General features: G+C 36.7%; 1 protein-coding gene across 1 annotated transcript in view; it reads left to right on the top strand.

Moving 5' to 3' along the window:
* Nucleotides 1–26,135, top strand: part of CNTNAP2 (contactin associated protein 2) — a gene marked incomplete at its 5' end in the record, with an annotated part of 1,159,740 nt that overhangs the window by 794,560 nt on the left and 339,045 nt on the right. The window contains one exon of the mRNA XM_082045698.1: nucleotides 13,535–13,735. Within this exon, the coding sequence (XP_081901824.1) occupies nucleotides 13,535–13,735 (201 nt within the window). The remainder of the gene's footprint in view (nucleotides 1–13,534; nucleotides 13,736–26,135) is intronic.

Below are 26,135 nucleotides of genomic sequence, written 5' to 3'. Positions count from 1 at the left end.
AACTTGTGTTCACTTTTGGTTTCTTTCTGCACCAAAATTTTGTGTGTATTTGAAATTGTTCAAATGGTATGGAAGAAATAAATGCGCATTGTTAGTTGTGCAAGTTGCAGACCTACATTTAGAAACCTGCAAGCAGATGGGTTTCTGCAGCTGCTCAGAATGCAATGAAGTCAGTACTCTTTATAAAGTTTCAGCATTTGGTTGATTAATTTCTTCTTCTGTAGTGGATGATAGTAGTTAAACAATGAGAATAATCTATCATAGTGTAACAAATTTTAAAATAATATACATGTATAAATACATATATATGTCTGATTGTCAAGAAAAACTTAATAGACCTCTCGGATTTCACTGTTTTAATTTGATCTGTAGATAATTTAATGCTTTTCTGTTCACAGAGAACCCTGTGTAAATCAGAGGGCTGCCTGAATAAAAAAAGAGCATATAGTATTTCTTTCTTACTCAAGGAAATGAGCTTTCTATTTTTTAAATATGGGAAAACCTATTAAAAAAATAGGAAAGTTGTTCATAATTAGAGCAGGCACTTGAAAACCTGTACATAGTTGATTGCTAAATGGTTTCCATTATAGTCAGTACTTTTATTTGAGATTTACTTATTTTGTTCCAGACATCATATTTTTGTATTATGATGGAGAAATCCTTTAAAATTCTAGATAAAATGTAGTGAAAGAGCTAGTTGTCCAGGAAAGCTATGTGAAATGCATGAGTACTTACCAGCAGAAAAGATTATGTATGTGTAAAGAAGAGTCACTGATAGAAGCCAAAGCACAGGCCCAAGTCAGATATGTTGGGATGTAATCATAAGCTGTAATCGACTTGACTGTATGTGGAACCTGTCTGATCCAGCATGGTATTCTCTATAATCCCTAAATATCAGCTGTCCTATGTGAATGGAGATGTTTCCTTGCAAGTAAAATTTCTCATTGCTCTAGAGAGCAGTTAGCTGCTGTCATATATTTGGGGCCTCAACAGGAGCAGAGACAATGTGATGCATCTTTTCCCAGATGAGGATATAACAAAAAACACTTAGCCATTCAGTTCTATTGAACCAAATCTAGAAAGTCCAGTTATACACAATCACAAATTTTTCAGCATCTCAGAAACAGTAATTTAATATATATCATTTCTACATAATGGAGTGTACATTAAGTTTATTAGTAGGTAGTGTTATATTTCTGAGTGTTATTTGGGTTAATGGGACATTATTTATAAGAGTTAAATGAAAAGGAAAGTAATATTAGATCTAGCAAAAAAGTTTCTTCATTTTCATGTATGCTACTCTTCTCTGAATTCTGTTGTGGTGTCTGTGCATGGTTTGATTTCTGTATTGAGGCATAAATGACTATGCAGAAGAAACATGTTTATGGAAATACACGTTTTTCTGCTTTCTTCTCATGAATCCTATGGCTTCTGACACTAGAAAGAATTTTTTTGAAAGCAGGAATCTGTTAGATATCTGCTAGCAGGAAGCCAGTGAGGCAGCTGATACAACACTGGGGTTTCCTAGAATGTTGTTTCTAGACAGAACTGTCTTTGAGGTATATGACACTTAGGGTACTACATTCAGAGGATATGTTATGCAAGGATAGCTGGAGTTTCTCAAAATGCTCATCTGTATTTCCTTAACAGAACCATTTGTATGAAAGTACTTTGTCCCTTCAGGTGAAAGTCGTGTCCCCTGCAATGAGTAAGCGTGTTTTCATGATGGCTGGGTAGGTCCTGAGATGAGAACGAAAAAGGTCACATCCTTTGGTTAGAGGGAAGTGAAAAAATTCGCATTCAGTAATTTCTGGAGGTTTAAAGTTTCTTGTCAATCTAGCATGATCTTAATTCCTCATCCTTATAATGCTTTTAATTTTTTGTTAAAAGAATTAAACTTGTGACCTTTACTGCTCCTAAGTACATGAGGGATATTTGTCTTTTCTTAGAACCAAGCTATGCATTTTTGTGTAACTTAGCATAGCAAATTGTGATTTCTCTCTTCTACCTTAGGTTTAGATTGAGATAGAATTAGTTTGAGATCACAACATTCAGGAAAGGAAAAACTTCTAGACAGACTTCACTAAAGTTGCCAACTTTAATATGAAGTCTAATTGGCTTTTTCTTTTTTCCTAATGTCAGTCTGTGCCATATTTCAAACCACAAATGTGTTAAAAAGCTTTGTATAGAATGTGTTTTAACGTAATGCATGGATGTTTTATGATAAATGAAATCACTAAAGCACTGCGATGTACTATGGAGTTTTAAATCATGCTTCATTTGAGAGATTAGAAATAAAGACATTCAAGACATGAAAATTCTCCTGTCAGTCACAATGTAAATAAAATTCATTTTACTGTCTATCCTGTGACAACTAATGGAAGTGGTTTTTGAATTTTCTAATGAACAAGTGCCGAAATGTCAAAAAAGGAAGAAGCACGATGTTACACTGAACTACATGTGACAGTAGTGTTTGTTATTTAGTTGGGCGATGCCTCAAAAAAACATGGTTAAGTTTACACAGCATCTTCAAATGGGATTCTTAAATTTGAATGGGGCTTATAGAATCATTTTGGTTGGAAAAGACCCTAATTCAGAATAATGATTAACTTATTTTAAGTTGTCAAGAGTGTGGATTAAAACTTTGAACTGTAACTTCTCCAATCTGGAGACTCCTTTTGAAAGCAAAATGAAAAACAATATTGGCTAGAAATGCAATTACTCAGATTTCTCATTCCCAGTGTTCAGTTGCAAATAACCAAAAAGCCAGTATCAAAAGGAAGCTGCATTCTTGAAAATGAAACAGGGTACTTAAGTAAAACATGTATCTTAAAATTCTTCACACCAGTCTTTTCAGGAGGTTGCCTAACATTCAGTTTATTGATGGAATAATTAGAAAGACTACTTCAACGTACTACATTCCTTTCCATGTCTGTCCAAGGAGAGGAGTTAGCAGAATGTGAGAGAGTGAAAGATGTTGTTCTTGAGATGATTAAGTTGGATCAATGAAGAGTATGTCAAAGGATTCAACCACTCGAAAGCTCATGGGAGGAAGAAAGTTGAAGTTTGTTCAGTGATAACAGTTTGAGACCTGCATTAGTCTTCGTTCTGCTGCTTTAACAGAGTGGAAATGAAAAGTGACCCGACTTTTCAGTCAAGATAGTTCAGAAAATGGTTTCTTAAGGTTCAAACTAACATAGTGAAAACTTTGAAGACCCCTTTTCTTCAAGATATCCTTTTGAATAATATTTTTTTAAACTCTGGTACTTTTTTTAGTGATTCCAGGAAACCCTGTTTAGGATCATAGCTAAAGAATTGTACTGTTTTGTTTTATAAAAGAAAAAATCAGGCAGTAGTTGATTTAAAAAACACTTCAAGGGAGATAGATGCATTTGATCTACAACTGTATAAAACCAAGTTATATATGAAGCGTCTGCTCAGAAGGTAGAAGCGGTTGTTGATTCTTCAGTTATTGAACCATAAAAAAAAAATTCCAGCCCTTGCCCGTATTCTGGTCATTGTGCTGAAAACAACCATGCTGGTAATTCTTTTGTGTCCTTTGTTCTTGACTTAATGATCCTTAATTTAAACTGAAATGCAATTGCTATCTGCTAAACCAGGCACTTAAATGATCCAAGTCCTCCTTCATATGGCTGAACAGTGCCGCATTGTTTATTTTTTCTCTCAATTTATAATCGTTTTAAAACTCTTGTTTCTGTTAACACCTATATGAGGTCATTTTCTACATCATGGCCCATAGCTGATTTAAGCATTTCCCCCATGCACTGTTTTTCAGCATAGCAATGTTTTATGTTGCTGCAGTCTTTTTTCTTGGAAGGCATGAGTGATCTGTGTTTGTTTCTTGAGATACTCTTTTTACATGCAACTATGCCGAATGGTTTGAAATCTTCTCTAGTAATCTGAAGAAGTTGTCCTCTGCTTACCACTTCAGTAATGTCCATTCAGGTTTTTAACACATTGTGTTGGAACAGCTATTTCATTATCACTTCTCTGGTAACAGTTAGTTCCCTTAAACTTTATTTTGGCCACTTCTTTCCATTGTATCTTGCAAAGCATCTTTGTCTCTTACATATGGATTTTAAATGTCATAAACTTATGTGATTCAATATCACAGTAAGTTCACAAAATAAGTACAGTTTTCTTGTTGCTGAATTGTCATGAAAGAGGCTACATAAATACAAGGGGAAACATACGGTTTCATTGTCTCAGAAGACAATGTCTGTAAGTAAAAATGAAAATATCCAGTCAGAAGTTGGTAATCACATTTGAAGATTCATCATTATCTTGATGAAGAAGCAGTGAAAGGAACAGTAGAAGCAGAAAACTAGTGCAGGAATGGTTGAATTACTTTTTGGGATTGATCCTATTCTCACCTAAATAGGTCAAGAAACTCACTGACTTTGATTTCAGTAGAAATAAGCATAAGCATACTCTTCTTTTTTTTCTTCTGGATATTGGATTTTTTTTAATCTAAACCCCATTTTCTACATTAGTAAGATGAGAGCAATAGAATTCCTAACACCAGAGTAACTTTACTGAAAAATTGACATTTGCAAATCTCAGCTGAGATTGTCAAAACATTCATTAACTTCAATCAGATTTTCATTTTTAATTCCTCTAAAACAAGTGCAGCTCCTTTGAGGTCGGTAGCAGAATTAGTTTCAAATTGTTATATATACTTTTAAACTTTTCTATCTATACACATACAAAGAGATATAAAAAAATCAGGAAGGAGGAAGAAGAGTGTGCTGTCTGCTGTGATTTTTTTCAACATCAATTGTGTGCAACAGGTCTTGTGTCTACAACATAGCACCAAAAAATGCTTAGCTTAATCACATTGCTAATGACTGTTGTGGTACCATCCCACACAATTCAACAGAAATTGAAATAGCAACTACATTCTTACCAGAAAATAAAACTGGAGATCTCATAATATGAGGTGATTACGATTGTAATTTTTATCCTCCCTAGAAGGCAGTGCACTTTTAAATGGTCTGTCTTGTACAGTTTTTGAGTGATTTGTAGTGTAGCATATTGTAGAACACATGGCAGTAATCTAATTTGAAGTGACAAATGCACTGATAATGGTAAGAATTATGATGTCTAGTAAAGCGCTGTCTCCAGGTTGATGTGTGAAGGAAACACATTCCTAAATGTTGATGCAATACCATTGTCAAATAGTAGTTTGAAATCCAATAGGGCCTGCAGGCTTCAGTTCTTAACAACAAATACAAAGCACCCAGCAGCAGATGGAGATGCATATAATTTTTATTACATCTTGAAATTACTGGCCCCTGTCTTTGTCATAGGTATTGCCTCACACTGGAGTTTACTGAGCTTTCAGCTAACTATCCCATCCTTCTATGTTATCTGAATGTTAAATATACATTGCTGGTTTAAAGAAGACACAGGTGAGAGGTATCAGCAGTGTAGTACTGGTCATCAGCATAAACCACTTCTCCTCGCTTGTCTTCCTACAAGTTTATGCCGAATATGTTTGACAAACAGGAAGAGTCTTGGGATATAACTCTTGTCAACCAGCAACATTTTGGTTAAAAAGTAATTAGTCAGTATTGTGTTAGTGATCAAGAAAACAGCCATCTAGAAGAAATGCCATCAGCTTGAGGATTAAAGCTACTAGCACATCTATTTTGTCTGTGGCTGATGGACAGAGCACACCATGAATATTGCTGTGGACTTGCAATTTTCCTTTTGGACTGGTAAATAATTACAGTCGTGAAAGGAATATGAATTGTTTCATATGCTCAGGTTTTCTCAAAGCCATCTTCTCTGAGGCTTCAACCAGAAACCAAGGTGTGGTTGAGTATGATAAAAGTAACCATACTGGATGACATTTATCAAGCCTGTCAGCCAAATTTTGTCACAGAAGTATGTCCATCAAAAAACCCTCTGATCAATTAATATTTCATCAGAGACAGACTGAGAATGATTGTTTCTGAGAAATAAAACTATTTTCTGATTTCTTGGAAACTGGAGAATCATAGAATCATTTGGTTGGAAAAGACCTTTAAGATCATCAAGTCCAACTGTTAACCCAGCACTGCCAAGTCCACTTATAAACCATGTCCCTAAGCACCACATCTACATGTCTTTTAAATGCATCTGGGGGTGGTGACTCAACCACTTCCCTGGGCAGCCTGTTCCAATGCCAAACAACCCTTACTTGATTTGCTTCTTAGAAGCGAGTTTTCTTTCTTGGGTGAGCACCAAGCAAATGATTGAGGAAAAAGCAATAACAAGAGAAACTGAGTATGTGGAAAATTGTCATTGTTATAGAGTAGTGTTAAATACTATCGCCATCACAAAATATGTTGAATATGAAGTTGGAAAATTCACTTATGTTAATATTTGATTATTTGAGTAGCTGGTGATAAAGGGAGCTTTAAAATTCATTCCACTTTTTATTAGTGATTAATTTCTAATCATTATTAATTAATATTTTTTTTAATTCACTTTTTTTTAGTGAAGACCAACTAGTGTGTTGGCAGGACTCTAAACAAGTCATTGCAATTAAAAGGTGTTTTCAGCAAATAAATTATGTCACTTGAATTTCCTTTTGATGAAACAGATGGTAATTTCTCTTTTTAAGAAAAAAGTAATTCTTAATGAACTTAATCTTACTATGATATCTGTCTGTGGGAGAGGAAGTTCTTCAACATAACATAATGTATAGACTAAATTACACGAGGCTATTTTCTCTAGAATTGTATCAAATGTCGTAGCAGTTTGGATTTCAGCAAATTCAGCTTACTAAGTAACATGAAGCAGACAGCGTATTAAAAATCTCATGACCTTATAATTCCAAGTAATTAATTCTATTTAAAACATACTTATTTAAGCTAAACGGTTAATTTTAAACTTTAATTGAGCTCATCCAGTTATCTGTGATTAGTAAAAGATCATTTGGTGAAGGATTTGGAGGGGAAGCCATTTGAGGAGACTGAGGGGAGACCTCTTGGTGGCTACAGCTTTCTCACAAGGGGAGAAGGAGGGACAGGCACTGATCTCTTCTCCTTGGTGACCAATGACAGAACCTGAGGGAATGGCAGGAAGATGTGCCAGGGAAGGTTTATCACAGTATCACAGTATCACAGTATGTTTGGGATTGGAAGTGACCTCAAAAGATCATCTAGTCCAATCCCCCTGCTGGAGCAGGAACGCCTAGGTGAGGTCGCACAGGAACATGTCCAGGCGGGTCTTGAATGTCTCCAGAGAAGGAGACTCCACAACCCCCCTGGGCAGCCTGTTCCAGTGTTCTGTCACCCTTACTGAGAAGAAATTTTTTCTCAAATTTAAGTGGAACCTCTTGTGTTCCAGCTTGATCCCATTACCCCTTGTCCTATCATTGTTTGCCACCGAGAAGAGCCTGACTCCATCCTCGTGGCACTCACCCTTTATATATTTATAAACATTAATAAGGTCACCCCTTAGTCTCCTCTTCTCCAAACTAAAGAGACCCAGCTCCCTCAGCCTTTCTTCATAAGGGAGGTGCTCCACTCCCTTAATCATCTTCGTTGCCCTACGCTGGACCCTCTCCAGCAGTTCCCTGTCCTTCTTGAACTGAGGGGCCCAGAACTGGACACAATATTCCAGATGTGGTCTCACCAGGGCGGAGTAGAGGGGAAGGAGGACCTCTCTCAATCTACTAACCACCCCACTTCTAATACACCCCAGGATGCCATTGGCCTTCCTGGCCACAAGGGCACAGTGCTGGCTCATGGTCATCCTGTTGTCCACCAGGACCCCCAGGTCCCTTTCCCCTACACTGCTCTCTAATATGTAATTTCCCAACCTATACTGGAACCTGGGGTTGTTCCTGCCCAGCTGCAGGACTCTACACTTTCCCTTGTTAAATTTCATTAGGTTATTCCCCGCCCAACTCTCCAGCCTGTCCAGGTCTCACTGGATGGCAGCACAGCCTTCTGGTGTGTCAGCCACTCCTCCCAGCTTAGTGTCATCAGCTTGCTGATGTCATTAACTTGCTGATAGTACACTCTATTCCCTCGTATAAATCGTTAATGAATATATTGAATAATACTGGTCCCACTACTGACCCCTGAGGCACTCCACTAGATACTGGCCTCCAACTAGACTCCGCACCATTGACTACCACTCTCTGGCTTCTCTCCTTAAGCCAGTTTGCAACCCACCTCACTACTCTACTGTCTAGACCACACCTCCTCAACTTAGCTGTGAGGATGCTGTGGGAGACTGTGTCAAAGGCTTTACTGAAGTCAAGGTAGACCACATCCACCACTCTGCCATCATCCATCCACCTTGTTTAGGTTGGACCTTAGGAAAAGGTTCTTCCCCCAGAGGGTGGTGGGGCACCGGAACAGGCTCCCCAGGGAGGTGTCACGGCTCCAAGCCTGACAGTGTTCAAGAAGAGACTGGTCAAGGCCCTCAGACACATGGTGTGAACTGTGGGGTTGTCATACGCAGGGACCAGAGTAAAGGGTGAGTGTCACAAGGACTGAGCCAGGCTCTTCTCAGTGATAAACAATGATAATATAAGGGACAATGGGTGCAAACTGAAACATAGGAGGTTCCACTTAAATATGAGAAGAAACTTATTCACAGTGAGAGTCACAGAGCACTGGAACAGGCTGCCCAGAGAGGTTGTGGAGTCTTCTCTGGAGACATTCAAAACACGCCTGGACGTGTTCCTCTATAATCTGATTTAGGTGTTCCTGCTCTGGCAGGGGGATTGGACTAGATGATCTTTTGAGATCCCTTCCAATACCTAACATTCTGTGATTCTCTAACATGATCCCTAATGCAACTCCTATTGCTCATGACATTCCTATGGCTCCCTAATGGGTCATCTAGGAGTCTTTGCTGGCTCAGAAATCCAAGATGAGCCTCTAACTGGCCTAGTACATGCATTACTAACATGTTAGAGCACTTACATGCACATTGTTTTCTGCCAAAAATGAGACATTGCTGTCAGTGAATGTATAAACTATGCTTTATTTAAATTAATCTGCAGTGAACTTCCATCTTAGACTCTCAACAAAACTGTGTTGTATTCTCTATATAACTTGACAAGTGACAATTATAATTTTTTCCTCAGTACTTGGGAGTGTGATGAAAGCAATACAGAAATAAGAATTACTCTTCTTCCTTTCCTCTGCCTTTTTTTTTTTCTTGCTGCAAGAATAATATTGGGTGTGATATAGAGCTTTGGACTAAGGATATGAATATTAAAATAATAACCATCTTGCATCACCTGCTGAATTTAATCTCATTTGGCTAGTGATGTGTACTGCCTGTGAAGGATCCATCTGCTTTGCTTATATTATCTCCAAACAATTGCTTGGAAAGACTTGCACCATATCACTTACAAACACATGGTTCTACATGATTCCATGTAATCCAAAATAGCCTGACACTATGCAGTGAAAAATAAGGAAAATAAGGCAGAGTACGGAAGTAACATGTAAATTTAACTTTACTCTTGATCACACCCGAAGCTCATCAGCGTATGTAAGTAAATTTCTGTGAACTTGGTGAAGAAGTACTGAAGCACTTTTGAGTGTGCCTCAGTTTATCAAAGTATTTTCATGTAGTTAAAATACTGAAGTGCAGTGTTTAGCCACAGGTTTTAGAATGATTCAGAGATTTACATTAAACAGTATGAGATTTACATAGATGAATTGAAAACCTACTACTGTGTACTACATTTTATAGGTTTTATCACTGTAAAGCCCTGTCAGGTGAATTAGTATTCTCTGAAACTTCCTGGTGATCTCCCTGGAGAATCTGTTTTTGTGATAAATATACTGAAGCTGGTAGCATGATGTGTTTTCATCTCTGCAACTCCGGGTGGTCAGTGGTGTTCCTCTGCAGGACCAGCTGAACTGTCTGGGGCAAAGGCCTGGCTGGCTCATCCAGGAAATGGGGCCAGCTTGAGGCACCAGGATAGATTCTAACAGATTTTTGTAAAGTTCCACATTTCCTCTTCTGAGTCCAAGACACATTTCTTTGACTCAGCCTTCACTAATAGAAGTATATAAAACAGCAAAAAATAAAATTAAAAGAAAAACAGAAAACTTAAAATGTGAAATAACTATTGATGATAAATTTTAGGTTGGTGCAAAAGTAACTGCAGTTTTTGCATTGCTGAAATTTGCCATTTGATATCAAATATATTCTTAAATAAATGTTATGTTAGACATCATTTTGATGTGCTTTTCTCACTTTATTTTTTTGCTACTGACTTATTACTTGCTGCTTATTTTATATTTATTTTAGACTACAGAAATAATAATAGACAAAAAGCAGATTCAAGCGATTTTCTAATTTGAGTTCAAAATGGCTTGTCAGGCAAAAGAGACAACTTGCAACATCAACAATACCTTCAGCCCAGGAACTGCTGACGAACATACAGTGCAGTGGTGGTTCAAGAAATTTCACAAAGGAGATGAGAGCCTCAAGAATGAGGAGCATAGTGGCTGGCCATTGGAAGCTGACAACGACCAGTCAATGGCAATCATTGAAACTGATCCACTTACAACTACACGAGAAGCTGCTGAAGAACTCAACGTTGACCATGGTTGTTCATCATTTGAAGCAAACTGGAAAGGTGAAAAAGTGTGATAAGTGGGTACCTCATGAGCTGACTGGGAAAAAAAAAAATTGTTTTGAAGTGTTGTCTTATTCTACACAACAACAGTGAACCATTTCTCTATCAGATTGTGACACGTGATAACAAGTGGATTTTGTACAACAACTGGCAATGACCAGTGGTTGGACTGAGAAGGACCTCCAAGGCACTTTCCAAAGCCAAACTTGCACCAAAAAAAGGTCACGGTCACCGTCTGGTTCTGTGCTGCTGATCTGATCCACTCTGGCTTTCTGAATCCCAGCAAAACCATTACATCTGAGAAGTCTGCTCAGCACATCAATGAGATGCAATGAAAACTGCAGCACCTGCAGCCACCACTGGTCAACAGAAAGGGCCCGATTCTTCTCCATGACAAATGCCTGACTGCACATTGCACAACCCACACTTCAAAAGTTGAACAAATCGGGCTATGAAGTTTTGCCTCATCCGCCACATTCACCTGATCCCTTGCCATCCAAAAACCACTTCTTCAAGCATCTCAACAACTTTTTGCAGGGAAAGTGCTTCCACAACCAGCAGGATGCAGCAAATGCTTTCCAAGAGTTTGTTGAATCCTGAAGCATGGATTTTTATGCTACAGGAATAAACAGACTATTTCTCATTGGCAAAAGTGTGTTGATTGTAATGGTTCCTATTCCTATTTTGATTAACAAAGATGTGATTGAACCTAGTTATATTGATTTAAAATTCACGGTGTGAAACTGCAATTACTTTTGCACCAACCTAATATGAGTGACAAGACCTGATGCACTTCTAGGAAGCTTTGTGGTAATATGCTAAAGGATAATCTGTAGGAAAAAGAGAATTTTATTTGTTTCATTTACTGTCAGCCTTTTGTAGTAATACAGAGGAGGACTGACCTGTTTCAATCCTTGGCTATTTGAGATGAACACTGTATGTAGTAAGTATCCGCTGAGACAGTGGTTTTTTACACTGGTAGCTAGTCAACTTGAATTTACAAGTTCTTCATATCTAAGTGATAGAATAGTATTTTTCCAGCAAAACAGTATCACTAATATTGACAGAATTTTCATTGTTTTAATTCTGAAACCCTATGTCTTTCTCAGATAATACTTTTTTTCATTTTGGTTCTTTGGAATGTCCCTATAAGGAAAAGTAATGATTGGTCTATAAAAGGAAAATTTCTGTGCCTTTCCTGTATTACCTTTCTAAACTACCTTTCAGCCTCCACAAATCTTCCAACAAGAGGTGTGTGGAGTGTTGTTTCATTATTATGACATCTCATATTAAGTCTCCTCTGGTAACTACTGACAAATGGCACACAGTAATAATTCTGGTGACTTGCTGTTCAGTAGTTTAAAGCAGTAAAAAGCGTACAGAGTCTATTGTAGGCTGGATATTACACACATGCATGTGCACTATGCTGTGGGAAGTGTTGAGATTCAGTCAATGCTACTATATTTCTTATTACCAGATGAGGTTGTCCTTCCCCCTTCCTTTTGTCTTTTCACACTAAAGCTTTTATATTTTCATTGTCTCCTACTTCTGTGATTTCTTATGTTGATACCTGTACCATAACCACAAGCAGGGAGGTGATATGGTGCTGCTATTTAAAAGTCTCAGTAAGCAGTAATTTTGGTTTACCCTGGGTAACACTGTTTAGGTAAAAATGTGGAAACCTTGATAAACTACAGTGTTTTCAGTATTAATCACTAAATGATGTCATCACATAAGAATCTGGTGCATCCCTGTTCTTACAGTACTGCAAAGTACTGTTTCTAGCCCACCGCAACTTACCATGCACAGTAAATTTTCCTCACATAGAAACCTTAAATCTTTAGCGCATCGGTGTTATGTCCTTCTAATCAATTTCTGATCAAAGCTAATCCTTATTAGTTCCATATTAGTCACCATTAGCAAGGAAGTCTCTTCACACAGTGTATTGATTATCGAAACTACAAAAGCAGTCAAGGTTTCCTCCTTTCATTGGTTCATAGGTGCTGCAGCTACACTCTCATATGATGACTTTTCATGTGCAATGCCTTTCTTCTCCACTACTCCTCAAAAAAGTATCTTGCAGAACATTTTTATCTTTTGTCAAAGACCTAGCTGTTTTTTAATTCAGTTCCACTGTGTGTCTTTGTTGCAGTTTAAGCCAAGCTAGCAATATGACCACAATAGCCGCTTGCTCGCTGTGCCCTCCCTCCCCACAATTAGGGGGGAGAATCAAGAGGGAAGGGAGAAACTCGTGGATTGAGATAAACACAGTTTAATAAAAAAACCAAAATAATAGTATTTTACTACTACTATTACTAATATATATAAAATAGAAATAGAATATAAAATAAGAGCTACTCAATGCAATTTCTCACGAACTCCATCCACACAGCACCTGGTCTCAAATAGCCAGTCCTGGAGAGAGAGTAAATGGCAGAAAGGCCCAGGGGTTCTGCAAAATAACAGGATGGCAAAAGGCCAAACCAAAGAAACTCCAACAAAGAACTTGCCTGAACAGGTCTCTGTCCGGGCTCCGAAAAAAAAGAAGAACTAACCAGAAGATCCTCACTCTTCTTAGATATGAAGCATGATGCTAATGGGATGGAATACTGTTATTGATCAGTCTGGATGTCAGTCAAGTTCTGCCCCATCCATGCCCTCCTTCCTCGATGCCTCACACCTGTGGGCAGAGCTCAGAGTGTCCTTGGCTCTCAGACCAGAGCAATTAAAAACATTAACTCTGTCCTGGGGTGTTATCTTCTTGTTCCCAAGCTAAGTCCAAATAGTGAATGTGCTAGCTACAAAAAAAAAAGGTTTCTAACTGCATGAAAAAAATTAGCTCACTTTCAGTCAAACCAGCACAGTCTTTTACCACTTTTTGTCTTGTCTTTTCCCCCTCTCTTTCAGAGGATAAAGTTTGGACAACTGTGTACCATGATCTGCAAATGCAGACTTCTGTGGGAGGCAGCAGCCCGGAAAAGTTATCTGTACTGCAGCTCAACTACAGTGCAACGATGGACCAAATTTCTGCCATTACCAGTAGTGCTGAATACTGCGAGCAGTTTATCTCCTATTCTTGCAAGATGTCCCGGCTGCTGAATACACCAGGTAGGCTGAGAATGGGATATCAGTTAAATACAATGTTCAAGAACTTTGAACAATTCAACAGGTATTGGTGTTAAATCAGTCCATTCAGTGAACATACTTCTTTGTTTTCCTTCATTAAAGTTCACAAAGAGGTAAAATATTGAAAATACAGAAGAAATTATTTTCTTGGGAAATTTTGCCTGTTTGTGTATTACTACAATGCATTTTGTTGCACCACAAATCTGTGTTCTTCTTTCAGATCTGTCACTTCTTAAAGCAGGCGGCTTTTGGTAAACAGGGTAACTTTGAAAATTTAATCAGTAGAGGCATTGAAAAATTGCTTTGAACTTTATCCTGTTTTTCTGGTTGTCAGATTTCACATGCTACAGTCAGCAAGGCCACTGCCTGAATGAGGGTTGGAATTTTTCCAGTACTAACTTTGAGATAGTTTCTTAACCACAGAATATTTGTGGGTAATCAGATGCCTTACACACTGTAGAGACTGGCATGGTCAGTAATGTGGTTGTGTGAGAAATATGATATGGTATTACCTACAAGAAGATTCGTTATGAGTTTCTCATTTTGCTGTGTAGCTTTACAGGAAGAGTCCTAGTACTGCTTACTGTATGTGCCTTCTCAACACATCTTATCTGTAACTGATAAAGTCAAAAGTATTCATTGTTCCAGAATCACTGAAGCAGCACATAAAGAAGGAATTCAGTCTTAGAAACTCTTTTAATGTGCACCAAGTACTTTATCTATGCTCTAATTGTGTATGGTAACATTTGATGTTAAATAAATCTTTAATGGTACTTAATGAATATTGGGTTATAAGTGGAAACATATAAAACATTTTCATGATTGTGAAAGGAGGTCATTGTGATAGGAGCAATTAAAATGCATTTTAGAATAAACTAATGGCTGGATGCTTATGGTGTTATACTTAAGGCTGCATCACCTCATTAATTTATTTTGATATATTTTCTTATGGTGCTATAGATAAGAATTCTTTTGGCATGCATGTGCATCTTATCCCTATTTCCATAAACATTCTGTTAGTTAATAGATACTGTAATGCTTGTTACCCCTCTCCCTCCTCCCTGCTGTTTTTGAACTATTTCTAATGCATGGTTTGTCACTGTTGCTATCATTTTGCTTAATTTAGCATAGCACAGAGACTCCAAAAATAATTTCTTCCTTATTGGGCATTAATGTATAGGATCCTAAATCATATTTTTAACTCGAATTATCGTAATTAGGTTCTGCTGATGGATACAAGCTCCCTGCTTGAATATGCATTAGGCAAGTAGTATATGAATGTATCTTTGGGTGGGTATTTAGAAGGCAAATTTACTTGGGGACACAGGCTGGAGATAATGTGCATAGAAAGCTCATAGTTTACATAGAGAACAGTGCTGGATTCTCCTTCTTTAAATGTATAGGACTATTATTTCAGGACCAAATTGTATTTGTTAGTATATTTTTGTACCGTAATAAAAGAAAGATGTACTGTAATTGCAGATGTTTGTCCTAGCTTGTAGATTTAAATGAACAATTAAGAAGTACACAAAATAATAACTTTCTAAAAATTTCTTTAAAGAATAATAAATTCCAGATATTTGCATTTTTAAGCTTCTCAGAAATGATTTGATATATTTTGCAGATACCTCTTTCTTCATGTTTTCACCTTTTATATGGAAAGATAAATTCTCTTAGAAACTCTTTATAAGCCATTTTTTTGTCTGAAAAGTGAGTTTCCAGGGAGGTATTTTGTTTTGTTCCATTTTGTTTCTCCTGTAAGCGAGAGAAAGAAACAAAAAAAGCAGATGATTTTAACCAAAACAACAGCAAAGAAACACTCTGCAATGTTTGCGTAACACCTGTAATGGTATGTACGCATAGCACAGCTGTCTGTGTGTTAGTGGGGAACGGGCCAATACATTTTGTTTTTAAGCTATGTGTTTTTGGCTTCAATCTGTGGCTTTTAAGCTCAGGAACTAATTTTTCATACCTTTCTCTGTTTTGGAGGGTGGGGAGGGGAGAGGATTGCCTTGTTTGTTAAACATATAATGACACCCTATTCATCTCACAGCACAACTCCAAGTACTGATGTGGCTTCTTCTACTACACAGTTTTCTGTATAAGTCATTGCAAGCATGGTGCCCACGCAAAGAAATGAAAAATAAAAAAAAAAGACACTTTTGTATTCCTCAGGAAGTGGAATCCTGGTTGTATTGAAGCAAGTGGTAAAACCTGTGTAGACTTTATGGGATGAGGACAGTATTTGTAGCCTCAACTGAAGGTGCTTTTTTAGGTCAGAACTTTTCCTTTACACCTTTCAGACACTGAAGTATCCACTTAGAACCTACTAGTGCACCAAAGAGAACAGAGAAAACTGAGAAGACAGTACAGCAACTAAACGTTTCCATTTTTTGCCTTTTGGGGATCACATTACTTTACTACATGATTCCTTCTCAGGGAGAAACTGCCCATTTAACATATTTAAACAAATCAGGAGCAAGGCTGTTTATTGATCTATTCATAGCAGTTAATTTGCTAGCCATCAGTGAACTATAACTCTTGCTGCATTTGGTTATGAGGTTCTTGACAAGGTAGTCAAGGCATATACAATTACACTAATGTATATGCTGCTGCTGATAACTTGAACAGGTGCTTTTATGCAGTGAAAACTGCATCTAAGTGCTGTATTTGAGGAAAGCCTGTTTTGTTGTGTTTTGTTTTTATTTTTTTTTTCTTTTTGGCCATGGGCACAGTGATCACAACTCTCATACTCGTGTGCTTTGACACATGAAAATCAAACTTAAGAATTCTTATTCTTCTATTATGAGTTTTAGATTTTGCATTTTGTTTCTTTATTCTTCCAAGTCAATTTTTTTTTTTTCTTAATAATGGGCTTTCATCCAAGCAAAATAACTCGTGTGTCCCAGTGAACAGATTAAAGTCATTGCCGACAGTAGCGATTGGGAGTGATTTTACAGGTCACAATGCCAGTCCCTTTCCACTTACTCTGAGAGAAGCCAGTAATAAGATGTTTCATGTAAATCAAATCATAAGTGACTTCTGCAGGCATTCCCCAAAACAGCAGTCTCATAAAACCTTAGGATAATTCAAGTTGGAAGGGACTGCTAAAGGTCATCTGGTCCAGTTTTCTGTCCAAAGCTGGATGAACAGTCCTATTCTAGTAGTATCTAAAGACTATCTGGAAATGCAGTTTTCCTTCCTCACTGCTTTGGATTTGATTTTTTTTTTCTTTGTTTTGAACTTGCAGCCAAATATGTTTTAAATGATGCTCAAAGCTTAACAAAAGATCATCAGAAAAACAAAATTAGTCAAGATAGCTTGATGACTTTCTTAAGAAAGCGCAAAACCAGACATCTCTGCTGAAAACACACCATATTATCATGATTAACAATAAAACTGTAGGTACACTCTAAATTTCTAGGAAAGCCATTTTCGAGCAGGGAGCCTGCAGTGGATGCAGTTGTCCACAGTCTTTGTGTCGATTAACGACATACCGAGGAGATCTGTCTTCAGTTCCTGATTCAAATAGAGATTTCCTTTATGACTTTTACTATTTATTTATTTATGTCAACATGAGGCGGACGCTTCTTATTGTCTATATTGTCTATTTAGATAATAGCTTTTAGAACAAGAATTCCTTTGTGAATATGCAGCTATTAGCATGACAGAGGATTGATCTTGACAATCCAAGTAACTAGTGCTGTTAATATATGAATGAAATTATAAGCCCATGGACCATAATTGCAACTTGATTCGATAAATAACAGCGTACGCATGTATATAAATTAGCAGAAAAAATAAACATCCGACTTTTTGTTTTGTTTTGCTCTTTTAAATTTACATTTCCCATATCCTCTTTTCTTCTTGTTTCCTTGGAAACTTCAATTTTGAGAAGATAATGATATGTTTAGTACTGAGGACACGCAGAAAGCTAGCTGTTTTGAGTTCTCAGTGCCCGTACACTTTCCAATTGTTAGGGGAGGTGAAAAGACATTTCCTTTATTTGCAAACAGTAACTTGGAGACAGAAGAAAACTCTTTTATGCCCACTGGCTAACAAGAGGGAACACAGCAATGCAGGATATAGAATCACTTTGCTTTTATAGGAAGAAGCTTCCCTTTTTTTGCTGTAAGAAGCAAGGTGAAATACAGGACAGTGAGTCAATATACTAAAAGAATGCAAAATGCTAGTTAATAAAATTATATATCTTCATCCAGTGTTGTCATTAGACCCCCCAATAACACCTGCTTCTGGCTTCCTTGGTGTAAAATTCTCCACGGCCCACTGATCTCAGCCTCTGAAATGGGGAGGGAACAGCACACTGCTTATACCATTTTTCCTTTCCTTCTGGGAACAAGAACCTGAAGGAAGGAGAGCTGCTGTGTTCACTGTGTCTGCGGGTCTGTGACTTCCCAGAGCTGTAGGAACTGTAATAAAAAGTCAGAGTGTGGGAGCTAGCAGCATAGATACAGAGAACAGAACAAGATTTGTTGGTGTTGTGTTCCAATTTTTATTCCTATTCACTGTGCCTGCAGGCAGCATATGAAAAGCATAAAGCAGAGTTACTGCAGTACATGAATTACTGTTTCATGCCTATTGTCTTTGGAGGATATGAGACAGCAGCTTCGTGAATTCAGGAGTTTAACAGGTGAAATAGAAAACTTAATTTTCTGTTTGGTTGTTTTAGTTACAATAAAGCAGTTGTGAATACCAGTAACAAATAAGATTTATGGGTATATGAGATAAAGACAAAGTTAAAAATTGCAATATGGTGTTTTTCCTAAGTAGCCATTCAAATCAAAACTTAGTATATAAACTTTCACATCCCTGGATGCTAAATGATCTAGAATGCTCATTGCAGATATCATTCGTGCTTAAACATAGTTTTTCAAAAAGAGTCTAAGAGAAGAACGGGATTTCTGCAGTCACTAAGTGATGAATGGAAGCTGCTCGAAAACTTGCTTAGGCTTCAGTATTTCATTCTCAATGTTCATTCAGTAAACATGCCCATGAGCTTTTATATATCTTGTCCAGCCTGATGGCATACGTTGATTGTTCCCTTCCCTGTCATTGTTCTAGAAAAATCAATTTCACTTTCTAGTGATTTTTCTAGCACAAGGGTAGGCAGGAACAATGTCCTTGCTCCGCTCTGACCTACATGCTCATATCCTAGAGGTGGAAACCAACAGCTTTTGGAGATTTCTTTTTTCTTTAGTCATTGTCATATTGCTGTGGAACTGTAGCAGACATCAATTCATAGATTAAATGTTTCTTCTGAAATATGGGTCTTCTTAGGTAAATATTAGGTAAGTAAATGGTTAGTTAAGAGGTCATTTTTTCCAGTCCATTAGTCCATCCTTATCTTATGTCTTTGTTTCACTCTGGGCTTATTGCTTATCTCTTAACAGTTCCTTTGAGGTTTGTAGACACTGTGGTCCATGAGTCTCTTGGTTTCACTTTATCTTCGTAATACTTTTAGCTGGTAAACTAGCTTTGCTAATTTTCCAAGTTATCTTTGCTGTTGTGTAGGACTTAGACTTAATCCATATCACTAAATGAAAAAGGCTACATGTTGCTTTGGTGTTTGTTAGAAATAATAGTAGCAGATAAGGGTTTTGTGAATGTTAGAAATCCTCTATGGAAAGTCTAAATGCAGTGCTGTGAGCCATAGTTTCTTTACTATGCCTTTTTAAGAAAAAGTGGTACATTTAAGTTTTAACTTTGCAGTTATAGCAGAATGTTCCCAACTGGTTGTTTTCCTGTAAATGTGCTCTGCCTATGGTGGGAAAATATTCACATTCTTTAATTCTTAAAAGAAAGATAGAGGAAGGCAATAATTACTCCACTGTTTGTACTGAATCATGTTTTATAAAACTTTTCAAAGCCATCCAGGGTTAACGTTTTCACACAACTAGTCACAGACATTCCTTCTTCATGATCCCAGGTTGTTCTGGGGAAAAGTCATCTTTTTTGATGAATGACCAAAACAGATTAGTTTATTAATTTTTCAGACAAAATGGCTGTAGATGGTATAACATTACATGTCTTGACAAAAATTTATCTTTCACCTGGATCCTAAATGCATTTGCATTACTTCGGATGTTTTTTCTTATTCAAATATGCAGTAAAAATATCCAGTGTTTCTTTTGTCATTCCCATTCCTGAGATGAATGTGAGTCATGAACAAATGTATGAAGAAGCAGGCTAAACATAGGCAATTAAGAGAAGATGGTTCTGTCCAGTGCATAAAACAATAGAATCATAAGACAGACCTCCATTCCCTACTGTGTTATGATCTTCTCTTGGCCTTTTCTTCATTGCCCTGCATTACCTTGTAAGAAAAGTGTTCAACTATTACTGAAACATTGTCTGCCTTGTTTTCACCGATGAGATGGTACTGTTTCATTTCTTGAGGCTGTGACTTTTACCCGTTATCTGAAGGTTATAAGGCTTTCCTAAATTCTAGCCTAGGACATCCCATAACTGACAGCCTGGGGCATTGAGCTGTCCCTTCTATATTAGGCTTTACATTTGGAAAGCCTTTCTCCTTCCCAGCAGCTGTATTAAACAGTCTTTAGTTAATGTCTGGAGTTTGGAAGTCCTGCTTTGTAAGAACTACTTTTAGTAATGTTAGTAATTTAGTAATGTTATCAGATCCCATCCCCTGTATCATACATGTTTCTCATAGTGAGTCCATCAGACAAACCTCTGGAACACAGCAGAATGCATATGAATTTGAGAATGGATATGGTGTGATTGCTGACATGTGTAGCAATTTGAACAGCCCAACATACCTCTTATTCCAGGAGTATGTTTGAGTATGGTTTTTTACTACACTTTTTATTTACGTCTGCTTGATGTTATTTATCGAATCAAGCTGTTAAAATGTTTTTCTGAATTGTCTCTGAAACTTGAGTACCTGAAATAATTTCCTTTTTCACCTTTTGTATAATTTCACATACATTTTCCCTACTTTTCCACATTTTCTTTATAATATAATCCATTCTTTCCATTAAACCCCTTCAATGATTTCATACTCTACCTGCATATGTTTGCTAATGTTAAAAGTGTCTGTCTTTGACCAGCTAATATGGTCTGAGTGTGTATGAGGACAGATTTTTACTAAGGGTTAAAGGAAGCATGCAATAAGCACTAGGAATTTTAAAATCAAGTTTGTGTAACATCATTGCCATTTTAATCTGCAGGAGGAGTGCATATTGTCTCTTGAACTTTTGTGCTTTTATGTGCTTGTGGCACAAGCTATACTTATCTGTAGATTTGCTCATGGAAATCTATCTACATGTAGGAATGTATATAGAAGGAGACGGCCTCCAGGTAATGATCACTGCTTCTTAGAAGGAATTACCTGAACAAGATATTTTTTCAATGTATCTTTTGAAATATTTTGTTATGTGAGACTTGCTTAATGTGAGAAGATGAAAAAAGTTAATTGATCTCTGATTTTCTGTAAAGTAGGCATGTTTTGCTGAAAAGGACACTATCTTCTGTTTTCATGGAGTTTGTTGCCAAAAAAAAAAAAAAATAGTTCTGATCACTGCCTTAGATTCTTGGAATAAGGAGTGAGAAAGATATTTCACTTGATTAATAGGAATAGAAAAATGAATATACAAGTTTTCTGGAAAAATGTATCTGCAGATGTAAAAAAAAAAAAAGTTTACACAACTAGTGGTGGAAATTAATCTTTGCATCTGGACATTTGTTGGCCAGTGCAATGGTGAAGATAGAGCTGTGAACAAGACGCAGGGAGTGGAAATGCAGTCCAGCATTTCAGAAGCAGCAGCTGAAGATTTGAAATCAGTTACCGATGTAGCTGCTAAACTGTAATAAGTTTCAGAAAGAAGCAGCGGATTGGTATATGCTGCTATTTCAGTTACCTTAGAAAAGACCCATTATACTAGTTTCTTTTGGAAGCCTACCCCAATAGTGCTTTGCAGAAATTGCTGGAATGTTTTGGTAGTCAACGTGGACTCTGTAAAGAAAATGTATGCTCCACAAGTAATAGTGGGGTTTCACCTGCAGCTTGTGAAGATCCTGTGCATTGCCACAACAGCCATGAAGATGCTTTGTTTAATCTACAGATGTGCAATTATATATTATACATAACTTACTAACTAATGAATTCAAGATACATTTAATATCAGTCAAGCTATTTTTAAAATTACATGTCTGTCAAAGCATTTACTTAGATGATCAGCTATAATGAATCTTTTGTACCAAGTTTAAATTGTATCCACAAAAGAATTTGTATTTTGGAACATGTTATACTTGTCTCCCACCACATTAAAAGCTAGTAATCTGTTTTCTACTGACATTAGTCCATCTCAGAAGTTCTTTTTACCTTTTATCTCTTTCCCCTTTACTCATTCCACTTTGATGTTTTATTGTGTCTCTGCCTCAGATATTTGTAACATATTCTGATTTCATATACACATTTGTAAAATCTTAATAGTATTTACAGTGGTGTTACTCTCAGATGACACAGGAGTAACAGATCAAAGCTTCTTTTCTTTTTAATCATCTGTCCCCTCTGGCATAGACTGTGTTTTCCTCATTTTTTTGCAAAGCACTGTGTCAAGTAGCAAGAATGTTTGGAAGAGATATTGAACCAATTTCTTTTCCAGAAAATCTGAAATTGCAAGCAGACCAAAACAATTGTCAGACATATAAGATAATTCATCTGTGATGATATTCTGCACCACTATGCAATTTTTCATCCACAGATCTAAAAATATCATTACAAAATCTCCAAATGGGAGTTGGAGGTAGTGAGAGTTTTGTTTAGTTTGGATTGGGGATTTTGGTTTTGGTTGTTTAATGACTTCTGTGCAAATTGTGTTTGAATGTAGTAGTCCTAAGGAAATGAGAGGATTGCTGGCCACAATTTAATGATCAATGCAGATCAACATTTACTATGCTAAGCACAGATCAGGTTTAGTCTCAATGAAGCAAAAAAATAGTGAATCTAGCTCTGATTAGTACTGCATCTTGATCTGTCACCTGATGACCAGTTTTGTTGTTCACAATCACATTCAAGTACAAGAAATCTGTAACACCATCAAGACTTTGTGAATATGGAAGAAACAAAGAACGGTAATGAGTGATAACCAAAGGTCTGCCAAAGGCCAAATTAGGTCTTTCCTCTGTGAAGTCAGGGTTTTACCAACAGAACTTCTTAACATCCACTTGGCTCATTATTGAAGTGGAGCAACTGAATATACACATATACTTCAATGAGAAGTGCAAAGGTAATTGAGATATGTTTGCATGCATCATCCCAATGTCATTGTCTAGTTTTCTTTGGACTCACATGCAGCAACAGCTGGACAAAAGAAAGATAATCCAGTTATCTATTAAGTCAAATCACTTGGCATCCTTTGTGGGCTGACTCTTTTGTATTGTACATGAATTCCTGTGAACACAGGAAAAATGATAAGCAATTCTAATGTTTATAGTATTACTGTTGTCAAGATTCATTTTTATTCAAAGTAATGCAACTACGTGAACTAACGTTTAGAGAAAAAGGTTAGATTGTTTTTTGAATGCCATGCTAACTTGGATAATCCTTTTATTATATGCCTTTTGTCAGGAATTCACTATCTTTCTCTATTTTAAGACCAAACACACACACACAAAATCCTGTCAATTCAGTCTACTAAAGGATTCTTTGTCTCCCAAACTTTGTAATCCTTGCTGGAGTTATGATGGAGGAGTGATAATAGCATAGATCCTCTTCTTTGTCAGTGACTGAAAAAAAGCAATGCTTTCTTGCTGACAAAATCGTGAATAAATAAGTCGAGCATAATCAAAACAAATTTCAAGATAATTTCTCTCCTATTTCAGCATATTCTTTGAGATTTCTCCCAGATTAATTGCAGAGCAACTCCAATGGCGGCAACATGGACCTTACTGAAGCTCTATCTCCTGTATTAAGGCCCATTATTAATGACATTTCCCTGCAGTAAGGTGGTGAGCATCTTTTTATCTGCTCTTTTATTCATAATGCCTCTGTATTGCATCAGCAAAAATAGTGGCATCTTATGTTGTGATTTTTCTTATTCATAAGTCTCCCCACTCATTATTTTAAGGTGTGCTCTGATTCATAAAATACTTTGCTTTCCATCAAAACGAGTATTTTTCAAACACCAGGCACATGGCACTAGGTTTGGTCTGTTTGGGAACTAAGAGAGAGCAACACTGAGTATTCATCTCAGGTCAGGAACATTTGCCTTGCTCCTCAGAGCCCTCATCTCCAAATGCAGCCTGGAAATGCCCTGAGTGACCTGATCGTCCTTTTCCCTCCAAGTCTGGATATCATTCCAAGGTAAATGGATGGACATGGGTAGGCAAGGAAGCATAGTAATTATGATAGATTCTCTAATGGAAATTACAGAAGAGCCAAGGTGGCAAAGCACTCCAGAAAGCACCCTTCCTTTGCAGTCAGGGCTCCTGGGACTTGCACACCCTGCAACAGGACTAACAGAGAGAAAATGGCATACGTGGTAGAGTGCCTCCTCACTTTCATATGTAAGAGGCTTAGAATGGAAACAAAGGCATAATTCTTGCAACAAGATTCTATTTCACTTTGCAGAAGCTTTCAGTAAATGATTCACAATCCTACAAACTAAAGGAGTGGCATGTTTGGAAGGCATAGGACATCTTGCACGTGTATTCCTGGTATAATAATTTATCCAAGACAGTAAGCAAGAGCTTGCTAAACAAGTTTTTTGAATGAATTTGAAGGAGAGTTTACAGAAAGCAACCTTTTCTGTTTCTCTTCAGCTTTTAAATAATCATAGTGATTATTTATTATTTAAAGAGGAATTTAAGAAATGGTAATGACTCTGGTTACTGTCATTCTGGAAAACTTAGGGCTTTTTTCTGTTGTGTATTTTCTTATGCAAACATAATGTGACAAAAGTCTGAAAAAAATTTATCAAAATTGGTATTGCCAGTGATTACCAGAGGGGTGACTAAGGCTGCACATTACCTGTGCACGGAGTTGCAGTAACAAGCCACACAGTAATTTCAGACAAAGTAATTTCCCCACATTCCTCCTATATTAATGTCATTTCTGTAGTTTTACTATGTTTTAATTAAAATACAATATTATTACTCTATAATAAGAAGCCTGACCTACAAATAAAGGTATCAAATTTAAATACAGATTACAATCCCTGGATTATTGACACCACCAATTCTTGTTTGTGTCTGACTATTGATGTTTTATTGGGATATGGGTATTTACAAAAATAGGCCATTTTAATATTTAAGGGACATGCTTTGTCTGTTGTGTTTTAGTGTGATATTTTTAAAATAAGTTAATATAACAAATTTATTTCTTGTTTTTTCCCCTCATACTTTGCTACTATGTTTTATTCATATGTTTTCCTATCATTAAGGTTTCAAACAGATCAGAATACTTTTTTTTATTTAATATAATTTGGTAGTAAAACTTGTTCAATATTTCTAAGAGTTAACTCTTCCCCTAAACAGACATTTAAGGAGGTCAGGAGGATTCAAAATATTCACTATATACATTGTAATTTTTCAACTGTAGTTGAATATTTAAATACTAAGTTTGTAAAAAGAAATACAAAGGAAAACATATACTTCTTCATGTATAGCTTCAATATTAATGAAAATAATTGTTTTAAATTTAGTTATTTTTTAGCTTTTTAATTGTTCTGCCTTTTTTTTTTTCCTTCATTTTTTGAAGTCCATTCTGTCATGGCTTTGGTTACTTCTTTTTTCCTCTCTTGCTTGGTTTTTAACTGACTAGTTCTAATCAATACATGAGAAGGGGTTATTGCTTCCACTGTTCATTTTTTCAAGCTATGAAAATCTGGTTTGGGATGCTCCTTCTCTCTGTTTACGTCACTCTTCATCAAATCATTTTCAGAGTTTCCAGAAGAAGATGGGCAAGGGTTTAGAAGATATTGGGGGCAATGAGAGAGGATTATAGTTTAGCAGGTGGAGATAGTGTTGTGAAGAGATTGTGGAATTTGGAAGCTGCTTAGGAAGCAGGTAACAGTGCAATTTTTAGGAGATGATGGAGAATCCAAATCACTCTGTGTATATGGCAGCTGAAAGGCTTATGACAGCCAACAAAAATATACTGAAGGGATCATTGTTGAGCTTAATTACTTTGTTCTCAAATTGGAGTTGGTTTAGTGGAAATTAATGTGCTAATATTAGCTAGGTTTGGGGAAATTAAGATGAGTGCTATAAAAGGATTCTAGAAAGTATGGAAGTGGTGCAGAATAATAAAAATGTGAGATATTAAAAATGGTTGAATAACATTCTGCAGTTGGAAAATTGGACAGTACTTCAGATTTCTAAGCAGAATAGAGTCACGTCT

This window comes from Streptopelia decaocto, assembly GCF_964273445.1.
Source record: "Streptopelia decaocto genome assembly, chromosome: 2".
In the NCBI taxonomy this organism is placed as follows: domain Eukaryota; kingdom Metazoa; phylum Chordata; class Aves; order Columbiformes; family Columbidae; genus Streptopelia; species Streptopelia decaocto.
Note: the sequence above shows the minus strand (reverse complement) of the source record. Positions and strands in the feature narration are given on the sequence as shown.